Source organism: Pholcus phalangioides, unplaced genomic scaffold (genome assembly GCF_987345545.1).
Source record: "Pholcus phalangioides strain wild (caught in Gottingen) unplaced genomic scaffold, Ppha-v1.0 ptg000007l_1, whole genome shotgun sequence".
Taxonomy (NCBI): Eukaryota; Metazoa; Arthropoda; class Arachnida; order Araneae; family Pholcidae; genus Pholcus; species Pholcus phalangioides.
Genome location: NW_028301600.1, coordinates 50,429,049 through 50,452,836, shown reverse-complemented (window position 1 = coordinate 50,452,836; position 23,788 = coordinate 50,429,049). Strand labels below are relative to the sequence as shown.

General features: G+C 36.1%; 1 protein-coding gene across 6 annotated transcripts in view; it reads left to right on the top strand.

Moving 5' to 3' along the window:
- The window catches only part of LOC149085441 (BTB/POZ domain-containing protein KCTD9), a 64,064-nt gene that overhangs the window by 21,286 nt on the left and 18,990 nt on the right, over nt 1–23,788 (top strand). For 3 of the 6 annotated variants that reach the window (XM_089233445.1, XM_089233444.1, XM_089233448.1), the window contains exons 5-10: nt 1,891–2,087; nt 5,792–5,859; nt 5,996–6,088; nt 11,332–11,481; nt 12,834–12,939; nt 20,707–20,840. In XM_089233445.1, the coding sequence (XP_089089571.1) occupies nt 1,891–2,087; nt 5,792–5,859; nt 5,996–6,088; nt 11,332–11,481; nt 12,834–12,939; nt 20,707–20,840 (748 nt within the window). Of the gene's footprint in view, nt 1–1,890; nt 2,088–5,791; nt 5,860–5,995; nt 6,089–11,331; nt 11,482–12,833; nt 12,940–13,024; nt 14,972–20,484; nt 20,841–23,788 lie in introns of those variants that run through there. The other 3 variants (XR_016192848.1, XM_089233446.1, XM_089233447.1) reach the window with 3 other exon arrangements.

Sequence of the window (23,788 nt, the reverse complement as noted above, 5' to 3'; positions counted from 1 at the left end):
TATTTAAAATATTTGGAATCAATATTTTCATGAAATTAGATTCAACAAAACTTGATGATTTTAATTTCAAATCGAGTTTGATGGGGATTTTAGAAGACAAAATCAAAATTTATTGTTTCCACTATGAACAGACATTTTCTGTATTCTTTGGAAGCATCAGCTCATCTCCTCACAAGTACCATTCAAGAAGAGTTTTTAGGCAAGCATGCAACAGTATAATGCCGCTGTGGTGGTCGAGTGGTTATAGTGACGGACTTGCGATGCGAGGATCCGGGTTCGAACCCCACAGTGGTGGTCGGCTGAAGTTGGTTTTCTGTGGTTCCCAACTTCAAGGCGCAAATGCGAGCCGATCTCCCCGTTAAAAAGTCTCGCCACAGAGAGCAACAGTCCTACAACGATAAATCATTCAATCATAACACTTCACTCATAGTTTGAAAAACTGGTGGCAGATGGCAGCACTACACATAACAAGCATTACAGAGAAACAAAAAAAAAACTCCACGCCAGGTTTCACTACATGTACACGCACATTCCCGCATGTACCGATTCGTTGGGGGTTCCGCGGGGGGGGGGGGGTGCATGGGTGGTGTAGCAGTAGTAGGTAGGGCCTCCAAAAAATGGCTTGGGGATCCATGATGTTCTTAAGTCAGCCACCTCGTTGGGCAATTTGCCTGTTGTGGCGTTGTATTTGTATTTGTATAATCAAAAGTATTGAAATCAGTGAATAATAATCAAAAATAACTGATTTCTTTGAAAAAACAACAAGATTCAAGTGAAGAAATTACAGGTTTTGGCAGTTATGTTCAGCATATTAAATTGCTTGAAGTTGAAGTGGGCAGCCTTAATTTCTTTACCTATTTCTACATTTGTTTACATGTACAGAATATGAGTGACATCAATGAAATATATTTTTATGCCATCTTAATATTATATGATCAGAAAAATATTTGATTAATCAATTAAAATTTTTTGATTAACCAGTTAAAAATTTTAATCAGTTCCCAGCCCTAGTCAAAATCCTGACAGGGTTGAATTTTAAAAGTTTAATTTTCACAGTGTAAGCCGCACTTCCAGCTTCCTGTTGGGATTTACATTTTTCGCAATGAAGGGCATAGAGCAAGATAATAAATTGCAATCAAATAAATTGTAAAATTGTAAAAATTTAATATCCATTGTATAAGCTGCACTTCCCACATCATCCTTCCACATTTCCAGAAATAATCAAAATTTGTTGCCAAAAGCTTGTACGTGAAGGGGTTAAGGAAAGAAAAATATAATTTTATTTAAGCTGCTGTTAAACAGTGAACTCAAAATGTTAGTCACTCAAAGTATATAATCATACTTTCCTATTATAAACGAACCCAACAGAGCCAGTTTTTCTTACAAAATTGAATTTTAATTTTTATTTTGGTCTTATTGTTTTCTGACCCTAAAAAAGTTTTTTCTCATCTATAGTATTCAATTTACTGCATTTTTAACAATGACACTTGCACAAGTATGTTATGAAAACAATCAAAGGAAAAATTTTAGCTTTGGGGATTAAAATAAAGGTTAAATGTTGAGCGTGAAGGACCTCTCACAGAAAGAATATTAAAAAGAAAAATGTTTTTAGCTGCAGAAAGCTTGAATAATGTCATAGAGAGGAAATATTTTTTTTAAATAAAATTTATATATATGCCTCATATTTATTTATTGTTTTTCAGGATGAACTTATTCAATTTTATATAATGTTGAATTTTTTTTGGTTGTTTTTAGATGTTTTACTATACATATTTGTATATTACATGGCATAACAATTCATCAATTCATGAATATTTATTAAATCATGCTTATATATGAATATATTTAATGTTTTGATAGGATCTAATAAATTTCTTTTTTAATATGTAGAACCACTTTGGTTACGAAAGAACCAAAATCCATGCTTGCTCGTATGTTTGCTATAGAGAAAGGCTCCCATTCATGGCTAAATGTGATGGATAAAAGTGGTGCATACCTCATAGATCGAAGTCCTATCCACTTTGAACCAATACTTAATTACCTTAGACATGGCCAACTTATTATTGATAAACATGTTAATCCCCTAGGCAAGTTATGTTTTATGTCACTTTTTTATTGTTACAATGAAAAACACAAAAGTTAAAATTTTTAATATGTGTAACAATAAAGAAAAATAAGCACATGTATTTGTAAGATAGATATAAAGTTATAGTGTAACAACATATAAGTGGTTATAAGCTGAGTATAAATATCCATCATAAGATGAATTGAATTAGCTATATCTGTGCTCAAAGATTGAGTTTATTTCAAGAACCTGTGAACATTGATATTGTGGTACTAGACTGTCATCCATTTCAGTAATTCAGTAAGTGCTCGTTTTACTAATCTGACATTTAAAAAATTCTTATTTATCACTTGGTAATGCAAAAACCAGTAATGTTTCTTTCAGGTTTTTCAGAAAAAACCTCTGATTTTTGATTAATTTTGCAAGCAAGAAGAAGGATAGTTATGCAAAAACAAAAAAAAAAAAATGTTGTGGAAAAATGTGTGGATTGTTGTGGAGGTTGGCTGCTGTGGTGGTCGAGTGGTTATAGTGATGGACTTGCGATGCGAGGATCCGGGTTCAAACCCCACAGTGGTGGTCGGCTGAAGTTGGTTTTCTTTGGTTCCCAACTTCACGGTGCAAATGCGAGCCGATCTCCCTGTTAAAAAGTCTCGCCACAGAGAGCAACAGTCCTACAACAATAAATCATTCAATCATAACACTTCACTCATAGTTAGAAAAACTGGTGGCAGATGGCAGCACTACACATAACAAGCATTACAGAGAAACAAAAAAAACTTCACGTCAGGTTTCACTACACGTACACGCACATTCCCGCATGTACCGATTCGTTGGGGGTTCCGTGGGGGGGGGTGTGGGCGGGGTGAATGTGTAGTGTAGCAGTAGTAGGTAGGGCCTCCAAAAAAATGGCTCGGCGATCCATGATGTTCTTAAGTCAGTCACCTCATTGGGCAATTTGCCTGTTGTGGCGTTGTATTTGTATTTGTATTTCTCACTCAAAAGATTTGTATTAAACTTAACTAGAGAGAGTCATTTGACTCACAAGATCATAAGTCAACTTTTCCCAGTAATGTATTTTGGGAACTACATTTTCTGTAGGGAGAGTTCAGAAACTTTTTCATTGTACCTAGTAAACTGAAGGAAAAGAAAATTGCAACACTATGCAAGAATGGATGAAATATGGAAAAATTTAAAACAATGTTGTGTGAGCATGTGATCTTAATCCTGAAATCTTGCATGCATGAGTGGCAGAATATACAGGATAATCAGTAAATAAAGGACTGCTGTTATGTCTTATACATTCAGCCTCATGGCACTCCCCCACCCTAATTTTTAATGGAAAAAAGTAAACTCGCACCCTTCCTGGTCCAGCACTTAGGGCACTGGATCTTCCTGTGGCCCTGCTGGATAGGATAGTGTGCATCATCAACATACATGCGTACTTTCATGACTACACCAAAGGTATTTACACCAAAGTTGATTGACTATTGATGCCAATGGCATTCCAAACAAACCATACTCTTCAGGATGACATGCCATGAAGAGCAATGCAAACACTTTTACTATTACTTAACCGTACACGCACATTGTAAATGCAAACATCTGCAGGATGCTTGCTATCAACATATTGTTGAGCTGTTAAAATTGTGCTGCACAGGACAGGGGTGCGGCACACCTGGGCAGCAGATTGTAAGGGGTGGCAGCGTAGATTTTACTTAAAACCCCATAATTTAACACAATAAAAATTAACATGATATCATGCTTTTGAGTCATACTGTACCTTGACAATGGAAACGTTAAGAAAATAGACAAGGCCTCTGACCGTATTACCAGAAACAAGAATGTAAGCTATCTAGGTGTCTCGAGACAAAATCTGTACCGCCAGATTTTCCATGAGGCCCCTTCTACAGTTAATTTATAGAGTTGAAAAAGAAAAGTTATAAGGATTTAGTCCCGGGCCTCAAGCTGGAGCTCTGTCGGCCCTACTCTTGGAAGGTCATGCCCCTCCCTCACAATTTATCCAAACAATTCCTAACTAAATTCCTAGCTAAATTTTCACCCTTTCATTTTGGATTTTGCACCCCTCCAGAGCCGACAGTTTGATTTTTTTCAGCCAATGGAACATTTTTTTACCCATTCACCCCGGATTTAGCATCCTCTTGGGCGGCTCCCCATGTGGCCGCAATGGGTCACATGGCCAAGCGCCTCCCCTGTACTCTATTACAAGGGGCATGTGTGCATTTTGGTTCCCTCACCCATAGCCCCCACAAGAGCCTGGGACAATTCTCATAATTTTTTGGCTTTTTCACGCTATAAATTAACTATAGAAGGGACCGACCGTGAGAAATCTGACTGGGAGGGGGCCTGTGCAAAAGGTCCCAGCCCAGAGGCCCATACCCTCACTCAAAATTTGTTATCTGGCAATATTAAGAATGGTAAAATAATTCTAGAACAAAAAAACAAATTTCTACTTCAAAAGTGGGATGTATGGTCATGCACATTTTGCATGGTAAACAATGATGTGCAGCTTTCTTCTGAAAAAAAAAAAATCAGGTTTACCTTTAGGTGCCCTTCACTGAAGCCCTATCAGCCTCCTGGCAGGGTCATTAGGGGCAGCTCATGAGGCTTCGCACCCGGGCAGCAGGTAAGCTCGAGCCACCCCTGGCACAGGATAATTAGAGGTGACCTGCTGTCGTAAAAGATAGCACCTCACCCTATCACACTAGGGGTAATGACAGTGTGCCTCTGTAAAACAAAGGCTGATTGGGACTTAAAAAGCTGCCAAGGCACCACCACACATGGATCCAATGGTTCAAGAGTGAAGCAGAATTCATAGCTGAACACTATGCGATACCAGTCTGCTGGCAGCCATGATGTTTGACTACAGTATTACATCAGACAACTATGTCAATGTTGTATGGTTAAAAGCAAATGTTTTAAAGGCCGCCATGAGTGTAAATTATCTTAGCAAAGTAATGTGAGATGGTAGAAGGTACCAATGGTGGTGTGAAAGAGGCTTTAGCACTTTGAATGATGGACAACGATGCTGTTGGGTATTTTGGGCCTGTTACACCTTGCCTCATATTCGAGTAACTTAGTCTTTTAGAGCCTTCATTCTGCCTTACCTATGCTGTAGAGCAGGGTCAGTACTTCTTCTGTAGCTGGCGGCTTCTTGCTCGTTACGACCAACCAACAAACAGCATGAACCAGAATACTGATATTGCATTGTTGAAATGCTCCAGAAGAATATGTAACAATTTCTTATGAATACCTTCTAGTATGGCATTTACTGTGTTCACCAAGCTGAAACTTTAAGTTATTATTATGAACAATATTCAGGGACAATTTCACACATCTGGACTGGCCCATACAATCCGCAGGTTTTTGAACCCAATTTATATCTTAAGGATCCCTTTGAACATTGCTCTAACACCAAAAATAGAATTCTTGCAATCTTGCCAATCCATGCAATTTCTTATTAATATAGATACAACAATTAATATACAACAATTATTAAATATAGATGCCTCCTTTATCCAAAATCTTGTCTTCTCTGTGCCATATCAAATTGCAGCTGTTATAAAGATACATGGAGGCATTAAATGCTATCAAGTATGTCCAAATCATGAGTGAATTTTTTCTTTTCCTAAAAGCTTATGTATACATAAAAAGGAATGCACATTGATAAAAAAAAATTACATGTATTTTATTTTTCTCTTTTTATAGGTGTGTTAGAAGAAGCTAAGTTCTTTGGCATAGACAGTTTAATACCCGTCTTGGAAAATATTGTGAAAGTAAAAGATACTCTTCTCTCTTCTTTTCTCTCTCTCTCTGAAAAGAATGTACTTGTAAATAGAAAGAAAGATTAATTATTTTATTAAAATATAAGTTATGTAAGAGTCAGAAACATATTGTATTTTCTTTGCGTAGGAAGAAAAAAATGAAGAACAGCTTTCATTATCTAGAAATGATGTTGTGAGAACATTAATTACAACTAGTTGCACAACAGAATTAAGATTCCAGGTGATCTTAATGATTTAATTTTTTTTAGGTATTTAAAGTATATTCCATGTAAACTACACCTAGTGGTCAAAAAAATTAGAAGCATCCCTACTCACCACTAATATTATGGGGACCTCATCTGGCTTTGATGACAGCAGATATTCTTCCATGGACTCTACAAGTTGCTGAAACCGTTCAGGAAGAATATTAGCCCATGCTAATGAAATGACAGCTCTTAATTCCCTCAGATTAGAAGATGGTTTTTCAAAGCTTTTAACAGACCTTTCAACCTTGTCCCACAAATGCTCAATTGGGTTGAGATCGGGTAGCTGAGGGGGGCCATTGAAGCAATTGAAACTTTGAATCATGTTCCTCAAACCAATCTGAGATAATTCCCAACCCGTGGGAGGGTGCATTGTCCTGCTTGAAATAGCCAGCAAACATGACCATAAACGGGTGCACATGGTCAGCAACGATGTGAAGGTAGGAGCTGTCATTGACAGATGTTTCAAATGGAAATAAGGAACCAAGAGTATACCAGGAAAATGCTCCCCAGACTGATTCCGCCTCCACCTGCTTGAACAGTTGTTATGTGGCATGCCGGATCCATGGCTTCATGCTGCTTGTGCCACCCATGGATCTTGCCATCAGTGTCATGTAAAAGAAATCTTGACTCTTCAGACCAGATAATCATAATCAATCATGCATTGCTGTCCCGCCCCTAAAGGCATACAGTGAACTTCAGACCAGATAACCTTTTTCCATTCATCAAGTGTCTATTTTCGACTTTCTCTAGCTCATAAAAGCCATTTTCTTTGGTTTTGCAGTGAAATCAAAGGGTCTCTGGTTGGTCGCCAGCAATTAGCGTTATAAACGGCGAAGACTCATGAGTTGAATGACAACTACTTTCAAAATGGCAAAGACTCATGAGTCCAAAGACAATTACCGTCATTTCGGCCCGAACTCATAAATTTGCATAAAGTAGATTAAATGCGCCCTAAAAATACCTCCAATTAAAATGTTACTTAATGTTGTTTAAAAAATGTTAATTACAAATTATTTTTTCCTCTTTGTTTCAAAAAATTAGAAGACCCCAAAAGCTGTTTGAGAAAATTAGAACATTTGGTTTTTGATCGAATAAGTGTTTCATGTCTTTCCTCGTGTGATATGCAAACCTAGAATCAATTTTCGCATTATGGGTAGAAAACGGGACATTTCTGAAAAAAGGTTAAATTACGCTTGTATTTGCTAGGACAGTGGGGGGGGGGGGGGGAGGGAACGCGTGCTGATATCATACGAACACATTGTACTGTGGCCATTTTTGGCCTTGGTCATGAATTTTATGCATCAAGACATTGAATTTATGAGTCTCCGGCACAGACCTGAATCGGGACTCAGCCATAAACCCCATCTTCACTATTGGGGAGCCAATGGTAGTTTGCAAATGATCAGTTTTTATTTATTTATTTATTTTAGCTCGAGTCCACAATCTCTTGATAAGATTAATATCAGGTAAAATCATCAAATAAAACGAAACCATTGAAGTATAGATGAGGTTTGATACACATTGGTGAAGTCTTCAGTTGCTGGAAACAAAAAATAGAGACCTATGGATTAGAGGACTTCTCTGGATGGAGGTGTGAATGTTAGGCTCTCTACCTTTTGATTCCAGAAGTTGAAGACTTGTATGGAGAAGGAAATCGCATTTGCTATCAAGATTTTGACTCTTTCTAAGAAGCTATATCAATGTGCCGCTGTGGTGGCAACATTGTGGTGGTCGAGTGGTTATAGTGACGGACTCGCGATGCGAGGATCCGGGTTCGAACCCCACAGTGGTGGTCGGCTGAAGTTGGTTTTCTGTGGTTCCCAACTTCAAGGCGCAAATGCGAGCCGATCTCCCCGTTAAAAAGTCTCGCCACAGAGAGCAACAGTCCTACAACGATAAATCATTCAATCATAACACTTCACTCATAGTTTGAAAAACTGGTGGCAGATGGCAGCACTACACATAACAAGCATTACAGAGAAACAAAAAAAAAACTCCACATCAGGTTTCACTACATGTACACGCACATTCCCGCATGTACCGATTCGTTGGGGGTTCCGCGGGGGGGGGGTGCATGTGTGGTGTAACAGTAGTAGGTAGGGCCTCCAAAAATGGCTCGGGGATCAATGATGTTCTTAAGTCAGCCACCTCGTTGGGCAATTTGCCTGTTGTGGCGTTGTATTTGTATAATGCTGCAGCAATTCACATAGGTGGGAAAGATGACAATGCAAATTACAACCGTTCCCTTAATTTGGGTTTTTCAACTTGAACACTCGTGAACTGCTCTCTAAGATCGGGTATTTTTTATTTCATGGTATATTTTGACATTTTTAAAAATGCAGATTCATCTTTATTTTTAGTGCATGTTTTAGCGACTTTCGAGCATATTTTGCTACTTTTTTTTACCACATATAATTCGGGCTCTAGTTATAATTTTCTTTCACATTTTGAATTCCAGCAACTTTATTTACTTCGAGTATTTCTATATTTAAAAACCTGCTCTGTATGTTACTTGTATTTCATTTTTTTTTTTTTAAGATGGTTTAATGCACAAAATTTATATATTTCAAAGAATTCTTTCATTATATTCCAATGCAAATGACTATAATATGTGTATATCAATCTCATTAAACCCACGTTCATTTTTGAAAATAACTCCACGATCATAAGATATCATGAAAAAAATAAATGAATGTTCAAAAATAAGGTGAGGTGAAAGCAATGAAAAGCAGTTTTATACCCCAAAAAAATTTTGATAAATTAATTATTTAATGATATTCCTCAGTTGGGAAGTAGCTGTAGTTTTGCTCGAATAGATTTATCAGTTGTTGTAATGCCTTGCCTCGAGTAGTAGTAAATTCAAACAACACTGATTTAATCAACACAAATAATTTACGAAAAAGCTTTGCAATTTTCAAAATAAAAATTCACATTTTAGGTGAACTTCAAAATTTCAAGAACATACTTCATCACTTGCAAATTGAAAAAATATAATTAAAATATTAAGCGGCATAGAATGCTTCTTGAGATTCAGAATATTTAGAATGTTTAATTTGAAAAAAATGGGTATTTTTTAAATACCTGGTGGATGGATTAGTAATTTCTTCTTAGTACATTCTGATATTCCGTTACTAAGTTAATCATATCAATATTTCACATTAATAAATTTTAAATTAATACATTTTATTGCCTGTTAAAGCTAATCTATATTAATAGAGTTATTTGCCATAGAATGCTGAGCATCTATAAACACGCTACAATAATTTCGTTCAAAATTTTGAGTATATCTTGGGGGGGGGGGGGGAGAGAACGCATTCTAGAATCACGTGACCTGTGATCTTTTTGAAGAGATTTTGTGAAAATAAGCTGCTTTTTTTGAAGAGGTTTTGTGCTCAACCCTGAGCCATTGATAGGGTTAAAACCTATTTGTTTTTAAGATCCGTCTTGTAGAGCATACAGATATGCTTTGTGATGATCCTGAGTTTTATTGCACTGCAATTTGTTGCATTGTTGCTCTTCTGTTGCTGCACACAATGTGTGTCAGTCACCTGGTACCTCTTTCATAAGCAATTTATGCCCGCTATTTCACTTTCTGCTCGAAATTGTTGACTTAGCTGCCATTTTTTGAAGACTCAAGATATTGTTGCACTAGAAAATCCAAGAAGGTTAAGCAGCTTTGGAGATACTGGAACTGCCCCTTCTGGTGCCCACAATCATGCCATGTTCAAAGTCACTCAGATTTCTTGTCTTCCCCATGAATAGGCAATTTACAATGTTAACTGATGATTCTGACCAGGAGAAAGATTTTTATCAGCAAATCTGGTTTATTATGTCTGCGCGCATGCTGCACAGACAAGTCGAAGTTTGAGTGAGGGGGTGTACCTAATTTTTTTTGGCCACTAAGTGTATATGTAACCCAATTAAGAAGAAACCAAGAGAAAGTCAAAACATATTAAGAATTCATGGTCTTTCCTTGTCATTTGCCTTTATTGTTGGTTTCATCTATATTGTGCTTATATTAAATATATTTTTGCTACTCCCCAAACCATATGTATATAAAACTTCTACACAAAAGACACTTGATTTTTTTAGACTAATGTAATTAAACTGTAATAAAAAACCTTCCACACATTTTCACTGTACTGTCTATTAAAATAGTTCATTTAGACATTATTTATGTTTGATACATTTCAGAATGGAGAAAGACATGCAGTGTGTGTGATGGGCATAAATTATTTGACTGTCCTAAAAATTATGCTATATTTTCAACTGATTTTTGTCAAGCTTTGTCGCACCTGAACAGAATTAATAATATTGGTTAATACTGTTTGTGTTTTACAATCATTTTCATTATTATGTAAATATTACTTTGATATGATTTGTAAAATCGATATAACACTGACAGATTATGATTTATTTTAAATCATTACAAAAGGACACAGAGCAGTCATGTCAAATCAACGTTTTATGATACTGTAATTTACAAATGAGCCAGTGTTTTCAAGTATTATATACAATTTTTACAGTAACTTTAGCTCAGCTTTAAAATCACATGCTGAAAAAAGATTATTTTTGTACCAGAACTCACACCTGCAAATTAAATACAAAAATTTATGTTCAGTATAGAACAGAATATGCCCCAGTCAAAAATCTGTTTATTTTTAAAATAATTTTTTAATATTTAATATATATATAATTCATTTTTTAATTTGTTTATTTAATTTATTGTTTAATTATTATTTAATTTATTGTTTAATTATTATTTAATTTATTGTTTAATTATTATTTAATTTAATTGTTTATTATTGTTTGTTATTTATTGTATTTATATATATGTAATATTTATATTTTACAGTATTACATATTACAGTATTACATATTACAGTATTTATATATATATGTTATCCCTGTTAATGACAGTATTTTCATTAAAAAATCTACTAGTCTTGACTAATTTAATGGATTTTTATGTTTGCAAAGTACATGACGAGATGTTCAGAAATTTTAGTTTTATGTTAATATAACACATTTGTTTTCTATGATGTTTTAGTTTTTTTCTGTATTATTTTTTTTTTCAATCGAAGTGCTTTCAGCATTGGAAAACTACATTTTTCCATTTGAAGAAATGCTGAAGCAAAGCATTTTATTTTTTTAAATTCTTTTCATGTATCTGTCATAATTTGCAGTGTACAAATTGTTTCTTTATAATTTCTTTCAGGGTGTTAATATGGCAGGAGCTGATCTCTCTCGTTTGGATCTAAGGCATATTAACTTTAAATATGCAAATATGCGAAATGCAAATTTGTATGGAGCTAATCTCAGTTATTGTTGCCTAGAGAGAACAGATCTCTCGGCTGCTAATCTCGAAGTAAGAGAATGCATTTACCTATCTCTTATCATATAGTTTTAGTAATAGGAGGTACTTAATTAAATTAGTGGATATAATTTTCTTAGATTTACTATTGTGTTATTTAAGAATTCATTTAATAATGTCACAATGAATGTGAAATCCCATATTTCTACATGTTTTATTGCATTTATCTACATACATAAAAATAACTAATAACTTATACTCAAAATTTAATACAGAGGGGAAAAATAGAAAACAAGAATAATGGCAAAATAATAGTGTAGATAAATGGGATAAAGGAGTATTAATTAGTACAGTGTTTCTTAACCTTTTCTGGCCCGTGGCCCCCCTTTGAACCATATTTTTTTTATCATGGCTCCCCTGTCTTACCCAGAATCTTCGACCCTCATCTAAAAGCAAGATATCCTTTATACGTATTGAATTGATTTTTTCAGTGAATTTATACTGAATGAATATTTTGCAAATAAGATTGGCCTCCAGACCACTGGCCTAGAATTTATTGAGCTCCATGCCAGTCCAAAGTTCTATTCAGGGCCGTCTCAACATCATGGGCGCCTTAGTCAAAGTGATGCTATGTGGTAGTCCCATACTTAGCTGGAAATAAACAACCTACATATTTCCTACTTATTTTCAAAATCTACTGTACTATACAAAATATCATAAGGTGGGGGTCACTTATGGACATAAGACCCCCCCCCCCCGGGCATGACCCCCTCGCAAGAGTGGGACTGACAGAGCTGCAGCAAGGGGCCTGATATGGTTTTCATCATTTTTTGTTTTTCACACTATATTAATAGAGTTGAGGGGTCTGTGAAAAATGTAGCCGGGGGCTGGTGAAAAACCCCATCCTAGTGAACCAGCTGCAAAATGTAGGCTGTGAGCCCCGGGTCGGTCCATTCCCTAAGACGGCCTTGTAATGTATAGTCACTACATTATAGACGATTCTGTAATTTATAGTCACTAATATAAAAGCTTTATTTCTTCACACCTTAATTTTTCTTCTCAGCCCTCTGCAACCCCCCCAAACCACCTGTTATGGCCCCTTTCTCCATTTTCTTCTGTGGCCCCCTTGAAGTATCCCAGTACCACAAGGGGGGGCCATATGGCCCCCATGGCCCCCGGTTGAGAATCACTGAATTAGTATACACAACTTCAAAATAAAAAAACCATACACCAAATGTGCAGCATGTATATAATGGCATCTTTCAATTTCGTCATATTGCACAGGGAAATAACAGGTACCTGCAAATAAATAAAAAACTAATTAAAAGGGACATAGTCAAAAATGATTCTGAAATGTTTTTTCCCCAAAATGAGTTCAAATTTTTTTGTGAATATTTTATTTTCAGGGAGCCATTCTGCATGGTGTGAAAATGCTGTGTGCAAACTTAGAAGGTGCTAATCTAAAATCATGCAATATGGAAGATCCCGCTGGTAATAAAGCTAATATGGAAGGTGACTACTACAGAATTTCTTTTTTTTTCAAACTGGCTCATGGTGTGATTTAAACATGGTATCAATCACTCTACTTCTTTTCTAGCAATTGCCGTATATACTCATATATAAGCCGAGTTTTTTTGTGGAAAAATTAGTTTCTCAAGTGGGAGGAGGTCGGCTTATACTCTAGTCAGTTTTTGATGAGAAAATATCGACCCCACAATCAGTAGTCATTTTTGTAGCAGTGTTCGAGAAACTGGCATTATTGGTATGGGATATGTTCAAACCCAGCAGAACCGATAATGTCAAAGCCGAGGCAAAGAAATTGTAAACATCATTGACTTTGATGCCAGGTGGGCTAACGTCGATTGTACAGCCTTTAGATGTGAGCATCAACAAGTCTTTCAAAGACTATGAAGGATTTGTGGATCGAATGGATGAGTTCCGATGAGAGAGAAACCACAATAAGTGGTGCCTTGAAGAAACCTGACATTGGCCTAGTGTGCCAATGGGTACATGAGGCGTGGAATTCTGTTTCCACCAAAATTATCATCCGATCCTTCAAAAAGTGTTGCATCAGCAATACGATGGATGGAACTGAAGATGATATCCTCTTTGAAACTGACAATGGCGATGAGGCAGCCCAGATGAAGATAAAACGAAGATGCTGTGCCCTATGATGATCTGATGGATTACAATGAGCGTGGAGACTCAGAAGAAATGAATTAAAAAGTTTGAATCATTTTCTATTGTAAATTTGCATAAACTATTCATTTTGCATGAAAATATAAGAATTTTTTTCTCTGAAATGTGCATGGATATTTTTTGGTCGACTTATACATGGGTTTTCAATTTATTGCAGTTTTGGTGGTCCTGAAGTGGGGGGTCGGCTTATACACAAGTATATATGGTACTCTATTTAACACCTGAGATACATTCAAGTCACTTGCAGTGTATGATTTTCCCTTAGGAAGACACTGTTTTGCTGAAAATTCTTTTAAAAGAGGACACTAGCGTTTATAATGAATGATACACGTTAAAGTGTTTTCAACTTTTCCACACCCCCTCACATGAGAAAGACAATTTTTCATGCAAAACAAAATTATTTTAAGCAGATCAGCATTTACACTGGTTTATGAGAGACCTTTATGAAAACTTAACACTAAACCTTTGGAGTGGACCAATTTGACCTAAGTCAAACTTTAGTTTTCATTTATCCTGAAAACTTAAGAAATTGACACTTATTTGACAGAATCACATATAGACTTTCTCATACATAACTTGACCATTAATTTGACATGCTTATTTTACATCTTTTTAATATTGTGGGATTACTGAAAAAAGTTTTTGTATGGAGTATATACAGTTTGTGTGTATACTGTATAAAAAATCTTATTTTTACTGATTTACATCATTTTTTAGCTAATTTTGAAGCCTATTTTATATTCATAAACAAATATAGTTTTCTGTTATTGAAAAACAATTAAACAATGTTGAATAAGAGTAGAGCAAAACCCGGGAACCAAAAACAAATTCCAGTTTTTGCTACAAAACACCTTTTCTGAACAGTTTTGGCCAATTTGACCCAGTCTGCAGTTCTATGTATACCAAAAGTGCCACAGTTCTTGTGATAATAAACTTCTTGTTACTAGTGATCATGTTTTACTGGCTTTTTGTAGGTAATAATAATGAATTTTAAATTATGGGAAATTCACATAGAGTTGATGCCTAATTTTATGAACTCTCAAATTCAAACTGCATGTTTTTATGAACTTGTCCTCTGGTCCCAAAAAATTTACCATTTCTTCAAACGTCTTTCCCATTTACAAACTTTCAATTTTATGAAATAATTGTTTGACTTCTGTATGGGTTCATAAAATCAAGTGTCGACTGTAGAAAGTTGGCTTAAAAATTAACACCAACATTCTATTTAGCAATGGAATTTAGCAGATTCATTTGTCTGCTTGCAAAATGTGAATGACTTTCTCATAAAAGAAGATATAAACAATGAAAAATCACTGCATTTCTTGACAGAAAATAATCTTGTATACACTTTAATTATGATTCGTTTTATTTATACAAGTATTGTGTATGCGTTCGTTTCCATAATACAGTATGTATGTCTAGTTTATCTTCAAATATTTTCATTCAATAATTAAATATTAGAATAACTTATATTTTTGAATATCTTCCTCTCCAGAAGTCTGGCATGCTTTACCAAAACGATATTCGTAAATAGCGCTATTGTATCAATAATTTTTACTTTTCCCACTCAGAAATCAGAATTTCTGATAAGTCAAACTAACTATACTTGAATTTTTTTGTCCGCTGCTGCACATTCGACGTATCAAGATTTGACTGTATATACAGGGTGCATAGGTAGAGGTAGTGGTGTATGGTATTTTACTGGCAAACTAATTGATTCTAGAGGCATACTTCCAATTAGAAAAAATATCCAAATAACGTGTAGTACTCTGATATGAGTTACTTACCCCGACCCGGCGAATGTGATTCGCCATACGGGGGTTAGTACTCTGATATGTTATTCATGTTGCAAAGAGTTGTATAGTTATTAAAATTAAAATGTTAATTTCTCTTATACAGACACCCTGTGTTCAAGAACCTAATTACAAAGTTATTGCCCTGTCTCTCCTGATGCCAACAAAGAAAATTCCACGTTTCTAAGTGCAATATTGGCTGAGTTATTCAAATTTGAAAACCAAGGAAAGTTAGGGAAAAAACACAGTTAAATATGGATAAACCATTTTACCTGCATTTAACACTGTTTTTTCCCAATGTTACTTTGTTTTTCAAATTCAAATATCTCTGTGAATATTGCACTTAGAAATGTGGAATTTTTTTTGTTGGCATCAGGAAAGACAGTACAACAACTTTGTAATTGGGTTCTTGAGCACAAAGTGTCCATATAGAAAGTTAACATTTTTATTTTAATAACTATACAACTTGCAACATGAAGGACATATTTAAGTACTATACGTTAGGGGCTGTTCCAGTATTGCATCAGCAAATTTTTAGCTATTTTTGCCTAAAAAGTGGTCAGCAAATTTTTTGAGGGAGGGTCCCCCTCTTGTCAGCAAAATTTCGTCATAAGCTCTGCCCGCTGCTCCTAACGCATATTGGTGGGATCAGAGATGTACGTGGGAGGAGGCTTCAGCCTCCCCTCCAACAATCAAAATTTTATTTTTTTAATGCAAAAAACATTTTTTTAAATTAAAATTTTGGAAGAAAATACCTTTATATGCGTTATTATAATCAATTTTTCTTAATTTCAAGGCTATTTGAAGAACTCAAAATTTCTTTTTAAGAAATTCATTGCGACCCACCCACTAAGCTATATATGATAAACCCTTGACCTGTGAACCAAATGTGGCCCTGGGGGTTATCTAATGTGGCCTGATCCTTAAACCTAATTTTGTAAAAATGAATTAAGAGGCACATTTACAGATCACTTAAGTGACCCGTGGCACATTTACAGATCACTTAAGTGACCCGTGGCACATTTACAGATCACTTAAGTGACCCGTGGCACATTCACAGATCACTTGAGACACAGTTTCAGAACACTTAAGCGATTCGTAGCACATTCAGAGATCCCTTGAGTAACATGTGGCACAGTTTTAGAACACTTAAGCGGCGCCCAGTGCAGTTCTACATCATTCAAGTTACCTGCGGCCCATTCCCAGATTACTTAAGTGATGTGCATCATAATTACGGATCACTTGAGTGATGCATGACACATTTCCAGATCACTTGAATCTGCAAAACATTTAGAGATCACTAAAGTGGCTCTGTAGAGGAGTTATCAATAGGAAGAATGTTAGTCCAGGTGCCTGCAAACTATCAAAAGGTTTTTCTCGTTTTTGGTGCACCGAGAAGATGCCATTAACAATATTTCATATTTTCATAAAGGGTGGTTGATGACGTAAGCATCATCCAAACCATCAAAAGTCAACAAATCAGAACCCCCGTCGATGCTGACATAATACTTGAATGACTCCTTATTTGATACTTTTTCTAATTGGAAGTATGTCTCTAGGATCAGCAATACACAGACCTCGCAGTGCTCCTATTTTTTAGAAATGCCCTCCTATTTTCCTACTTTCGTCGCAGTTGTCCTATTTTATTCCAATTCTCTCCTACTATTCCTATTTTATCGCTCCCTTCCTTTTGTTTACAGCTAATATCTCACTACGAAAATTCCGAGAAACCGTAAAATGTCACTGCTTTCCATCCCTTTTGACTTGTTTTATTTTCTTCACAACTCGCTACTGAAAAAGGAAAAAGAATTTTTTTTTTTTTTAGGGCGATGACAAGCGTATCTTTTTGCCTCCGCACCGTATAGTCAGTGCTAAAAAAGCGAACCTGTTTGGGAGATCGGTTGCTGTAAATAAGAAGGCAAAAAAAGGGAGGAGTAGGGATAGGCTCTGTCCAAACACAAGAGACTATAGGTTTCTCTCCCCGTATCTCATAAGGAGCATTCAAAGCCAGGTTTTCCTAGTAGGCGTTTTGCGCCACGTGAACTGAACTGGATCATTTCGCTTCAGCTGTAATGTGCTACATAATCACGCTACGCATCCCAATCGTGGCTCATCGGATCAGTATATTATAGTATATGGCCCTGGAGTCAGCTACTCTATCGGCCGCATGCTCCGGTTTCAAAGGAAAGGAAAGAGAACACAGCAAAAATGAAGAGAAGATCAGTGAAACGCGCGGCACACGACGCATTTAACTCCCCCAGAAGCAGTCCGCCTATCATGCCCGACGTAAAGTGCTGTCGTGAGCCATATTACGCTCCGTAGTACTGTTTTCCGTATTGGTGAGTGAACGGCGTGTCGCGCTAGGTGATTCATGTTGCACGTGACATAGAAAACCTGCTCCTAAGAAACCCCGGCTTTACGGGACAGATCCCGAGCCACGTCTGGTTTTACGGGGGGGGGGGGAACCGAGCCGATTAGCCGCTTTCTAAATCCAGTTTTTTTAACCGTCAGGTAATCACTTTTGGGTGTCTATGCTCGGTGTCATTCAAGTATTACGTCAGCATCGATGGTGGGGGGGGGGGGGGGGTTCTGATTTGCTGATTTTTGATGATGGGGGAGGGGTGTTAGGATGATGATTACTTCATCACCCACCCATTATAAAAATGTGAAATACAGTATTCTTAATGGCATCTTACTCGTTGCGCCAAGAACGAGAAAAACTTTTCGCTAGTTTGTAGGTACTTGAACTAACATTCTCCCTATTGAGTTCCCTACAGAGCCACTTTAATGATCTCTAAATACTTAGCGGATCCAGGTGCTCAGGACCTGTGCCGCGTTTATAGCAAACAATGCTGAGGCCTTCTATCTCTAGGAGGTGCTGGCCCGGGCCTCTTAAGTGCTCCGGAATTATGCCACGCATCACTCATGTGATCCGTAATTATTCCATGGATCACTTTAGGAGGAGGGGTAGAATGGCCACGTACGTCTCTGATCCAACCACTATGCGTTAGGAGGTGGGGGGCAGAACGCTGACGAAATTTTGCTGATTTCTAACAAGGGGGGAAGGGGTCAAAAATCGCTAAAAATTTGCTGACGTAATACTTGAACGGCCCCTTATTTTAAGCATGTGCTAAACCCATGGCCTAAATATGGCGTGCCCCAAGTGGCCTCGGTACACTTACAAATGAATTATGTGGCTCGCAGCACATTCTTACCTCATTTAAATCATCCGCGGCATATGTCCAGATCACTCAAGTGGCTCCTGGTGCATTCTTACTTCAATTAAGTGACCCACAGCACATTTCCAGATCACACAAATAAATCTGCGGCGCTGTTCGAGATCACTTAATTCAGTGGCCCGTGACACATTTTAAAATCAATGAAGTGGCCCCCACACTCTTCATAAGGTTAAGTTGTAATGTGCCGCGAGTCATTCAGGTGGTCTGAAAGTGTGCCGCGGGCCGCTTGCATCATCTGTAAATGTGCCACAAGTCACTTGGATGATCTGAAAGTGTGCAGCAGACCACTTGAGTGGAAATGTGTCAAGAACGCCACAAAAATAATCTGTGTGCGGCGAGCCACTCAAGCGATCTCGAAGCGTGCCGCGGGCCACTCAAATGATCTATAAATGTGCCTCCAGCCACTTACAGTAATCTTCAGCTGAACTACGAGCCACGTGAGTTAACTGAGGGTTTGCCTCGGGTCACTCGAGTGATCTGGAAATGTGCTTGGGGTCACTTAGGTGATTTGGATATATTCTGTTGGCAGCATAAATGATCTGGAAATGTGCCGCAAGCCATTGAATTAATCTGGAAATGAGTCCTACTTAAATGATTTGATGGTCGTTCTTGAACCACTTGCATGGTTTTATTATTTGTCCTGGGCCACATAAGATAACTCTGAGGGTCATTGGTTAGCATGTGTGTTTTAAGGCATACTAGGGGTTTGTGTGTATGCTATTGATGACTGCCATTGTCTTTGAAAAAAAAAAAAAGATGACATTCATGAACATATGTGGGTGCTCTGGAACTGTGCCGTTGCGATCTGTAAATATGATGCGACATATTTACTGATCAGGGAATGTGCTGCGGGTCACTTGAATGACGTGTAAATGTACTCCGGGTACTTAAGTGGTCTGGAACTCTGCAGTGAGTCACTTAAGTGATCTAGGAATGTGCCACGGGTCACTTAAGTGGAACAGCAGCTGAGGTAACTTGAGTAATCTGGAACTGTGCCATGGTGATCTGTAAATGTGGTGCGAGCCACTTGAATGACCTGAAACTGTGCTGCTGAACGATGTAGAAGTGTTGCTTGGTTCATTTTTACAAAATAAGATTTGAAGTTGTGAGCCACAACAGATGACTCTGGGGCCAGATTCTGCCCTTGGGCAATTGGTTAAGCATGCATGGGTTACATTTCTATGGCACCTAGACTGGTTTTTTTTTCTTTCTTTGAAAAGCACAGGGGAAAAATGGATCACGATCAATAGTTGGACTTTTCAAGTAACAGTAGAAATTTGATTAATTTCTTTTTAGTTTTGCCATTTACATTGTTTTCGATACCGCACATTCTGTGGAAATGAAAGATTTTTAAATTCATTAGAACTTGAGTTTCTTAAAATATTTATAGATAATACTATAATATTAAAGTATATAAGGTGTGAATCTCAATGGCTACAACATTTTTAAATGCCATGATAATTCGGGAATTCCATTTTTTCCCCTCCTATTTTTTTCCTATTTTTTGTCAATGATGTTCCTATTTTTCCTACTTTTTTTTCCAAATTTTCACTTCTAGGCCTGAATACACCAGTTAAATACAATATGCCCTGTTATATATGCACCCTGTATATATAGATAAAATTTATGCTTGTATAAAATTCACTTTTAAGTTGTGATTAAGCATATTGTGATTGGATTTTTCAAATTGTGAAGACAATATTTAAGGTATGTTAAATTAATGATTAATTAATTCTGACAAATTTCAAATTTTCTATCTCATTTTTTCTTATTAAATAGTCTAAATGTATAGAGAGTGTCTGAAAGCTGTGTTTATTCTTATACAGTGGTGCCTTGGCTTACGGTTTTTGGCTGGCAAAGATTTTTTTGTGGTTTTTCAGACTTGGCTAAAAAATACAGATTTGGCTAGCATTGTTTTAATAGATGTATTCACATCTAATAAAAAATGTTCATAGAAACCTATAGGAAATAGCATTTTCTCTAATGAATGTGATTCCAGAATGGATAATCTTTGTTAGCCAAGGTATCACTGTACTTGCTATCTTCAGGTGTAAATTTGAAGAGTGCTAATTTAGAAGGAAGTCAAATGGCTGGGGTGAATTTGCGTGTTGCTACATTGAAGAAAGCTAATCTTCAAAATTGTGATCTTCGTGGAGCTGTTTTGGCTGGTGCTGATTTAGAGGTTTGTTTAATCCAGTCATATATTTTCTTACTCATTTTTGTGCATTTTGTAATGCATCACATTTTTAAAATGGTTTTTGGTTATCATTCAGTAGCGGCTTCTGTAATACTCTAAAAACATACAAATACAACGCCACAACAGGCAAAATGCCCAACGAGGTGGCTGAGAAAAAGATGCCCATAAAAACATGGATGTCATATACTTCAAAATTACAGCAACCCAATCAAAAATGCAATTAATAAAAATTATAAACAATATATTCACGTGATAAAAATTATACAATGCCCATAAAGAATACTTATGGTTGTCTTATTCTAAGTATATATAGCTTCTCGATTTACCCCGCCATGTTTATCGTAATTCTTTCTAAACGTGTCAATTGTGTTACAATTTACTACCTATTCCATTTATTAACAACCCTATTAGAGAAAAATTCCCTGCGACACCATAGCCTTGCATTGTCCCTCACCAATCGATACTGGTGTACCCTTGTAAAAGCAATCTATTGGCGGTGTACTAAAAGTTCATGGTCCATTTTATCCATCCCATTTAAAATTTTGAACACTTCGATCATATCTCCTCGACACCTACGTTCATCCAATGTAAACATATTCAAAAAATGAAGTCTCTCTTCATAACTCAAGCCCCATGGGCCAATAAGGACATGCGTAGCTCTTCTCTGCACCCCTTCAACCAAGTCTATGTCCCTCTGTATGTATGGTCTCCAAAACCTTACAGCATACTCCAGTCCAGGACGAACTAAGCCTCGAAAAAGCGGAAGAATGACTTTAGGAGAACGCGAAGAGACCTTTTTGAAAATGAGACCAAGCATTCTATTCGCTTTTTTGACCACCGCTAAACAATGTTCAGAAAAATATACATTTGCCATGCATATTTTGCAAGTAGCAGGGGGTCCCATAGTTATTCATTAACATAAATACAGAGTCGAATCCTGTTTTAACAAATACCATTATAGCAAAAATCTAGTTTAAACAAACACTTTTCTAATTCCCAGATAAGTTTACATAGGAACAATGCATAAACCTGGAATTCCTTAATAACAAAATTTTGTTATTAAGGAAGTGAGTGATTTTTGCGGTCTCTTGGAGTTCGTCATTATGGGATTCGGCTGTATGTTAAATCTGACAAGAAAGGAGAGAATATTTAAAGTAGCCTCTATTGAATTTCACAGTAATAGAGGTTATGAGGAAGATGAGAAGCTAAAAACTGAAGTTTTTTTTAATCTTTTGAGAATCCAACCATAAAAAACTCAAAGAAATACATTAAAATTACTTAAGTTGTAAGAGACTGAATCAGATAAGGATTTATAAAAATTTTGAGAGAAAAAAAATCATCTGCGTGATGTCAACTGCCAATGTACAACGTTGATAGAACAAAATAAAAAAAAATGTCCATAATAGATATGGATGTCAATTATTTCAAGCACAGCAATTCAAAACTAAATAAGTTATAAGAAAATAGCTAAAAATTAAAAAAAAAAATAGAAAAGACACTATCCCTAAAAATTATGGTTGCCCTCAGCTAAGTATAGATAGCCACTGAATTTTTCCTGGCATTAATATATTTCTTTTTAAAAATGTTGATTGTCATAGAATGTACAGTAACAGATGGTGTAAACTAAACACATACAGTACACGCTGCTTATTAGAACCACGGATAATATTATTTGAGTATTGTTATCACCAGGGCCTGGATGTTGATGACATTTGCATTTTTTACATTTTTCAAGACTTTTTCACTTTTAAGACATTTTTTGGAGTTTTATGGAATTCTTTGGCATTTTACTTTTTCACTTTTTAAAATTTTTTCAAAGTATAAAGTAGGCTAAATTTTTTTAACAAAAAAAAAAATTCATAATTTTCATCACTTTACTTGTATCTTTTTTCATAGATGACAGGTGAATTTAATATTTAGTAAAAATTTCAAGAGCTTATAAGGAAAACACTAGTTTTCCCATCATCTTTATTTTATTAAACTCAAATTTAAATCAACAATCAAACCGAGAGGAACGATCTTCCTTTTTTATATATTTTCCATCCTGCATGGAGTGGAGGGTGAGAAGAGAAGGTGACTTAGAGAGAGAGAACAGGTTTACAGATATACATCACAAGCCGGACACTTCACCAAACAATAAATGAAAGGGAATTCAAGGAATTCTGACCTTATATGGGATGTTGAGAGAGAGGAGAACTTTTTTTCATTCTATGAAAGGATTGATTGGGAATATTTTGTAGTAATGTACTTGCATGTACTACAGGAAAAATTTTCAAATCTGCTGATTCATGTTGAATATTTTGATCCGTAAGAATGCTGCATGAAGTAACAAACTTTTTTTGCTTTAAAAATATTAAATAATAGATGGTGTATACCTAAGATCCAATTTCAACAAGAGAAGAAAGTTTTAAGAAAAACTTACTTATCAACACTTAAGAAAAAAAAAAGTGTTTTTTTTTCACAGTTGAACAGTTTTCTTAAGAAACTTGTTTTGTTATTTTAATAGTGTTTTTTGCCATTTTCGTTTTTTATTCAAATAGTTCCAGTTAAGCAACCACAAGCTGCTTGGAAGCTTGGAATTTATTTTTTTAATTTAGCACAATGGAATAAAAATCCCAGTGATGCACTGACTTAAAATATTTAGTTAGAACTGTAACATGATTAAACTTTGAAAATTACGACACGCAACTTGTGTGCGTGTAAACTAAAAATCTGATAAGGGAAAAAAGGCAAGCAAGTGAGTAGTATTACACAGCTTTTTATACTCTTGGTGGCTGATGTCATACGTCACACAAAGTGTTGCCACAATACTACCCCCCCCCCCGTTAAGAAGTAGATGGAAGCACAAAATGGACTCTCCTGCCACTTTGAATGACAGTCTCTTTGGAAGCCACTGTGGATTTCACCTCAGTCGGCACTAGACTTAGGACTTC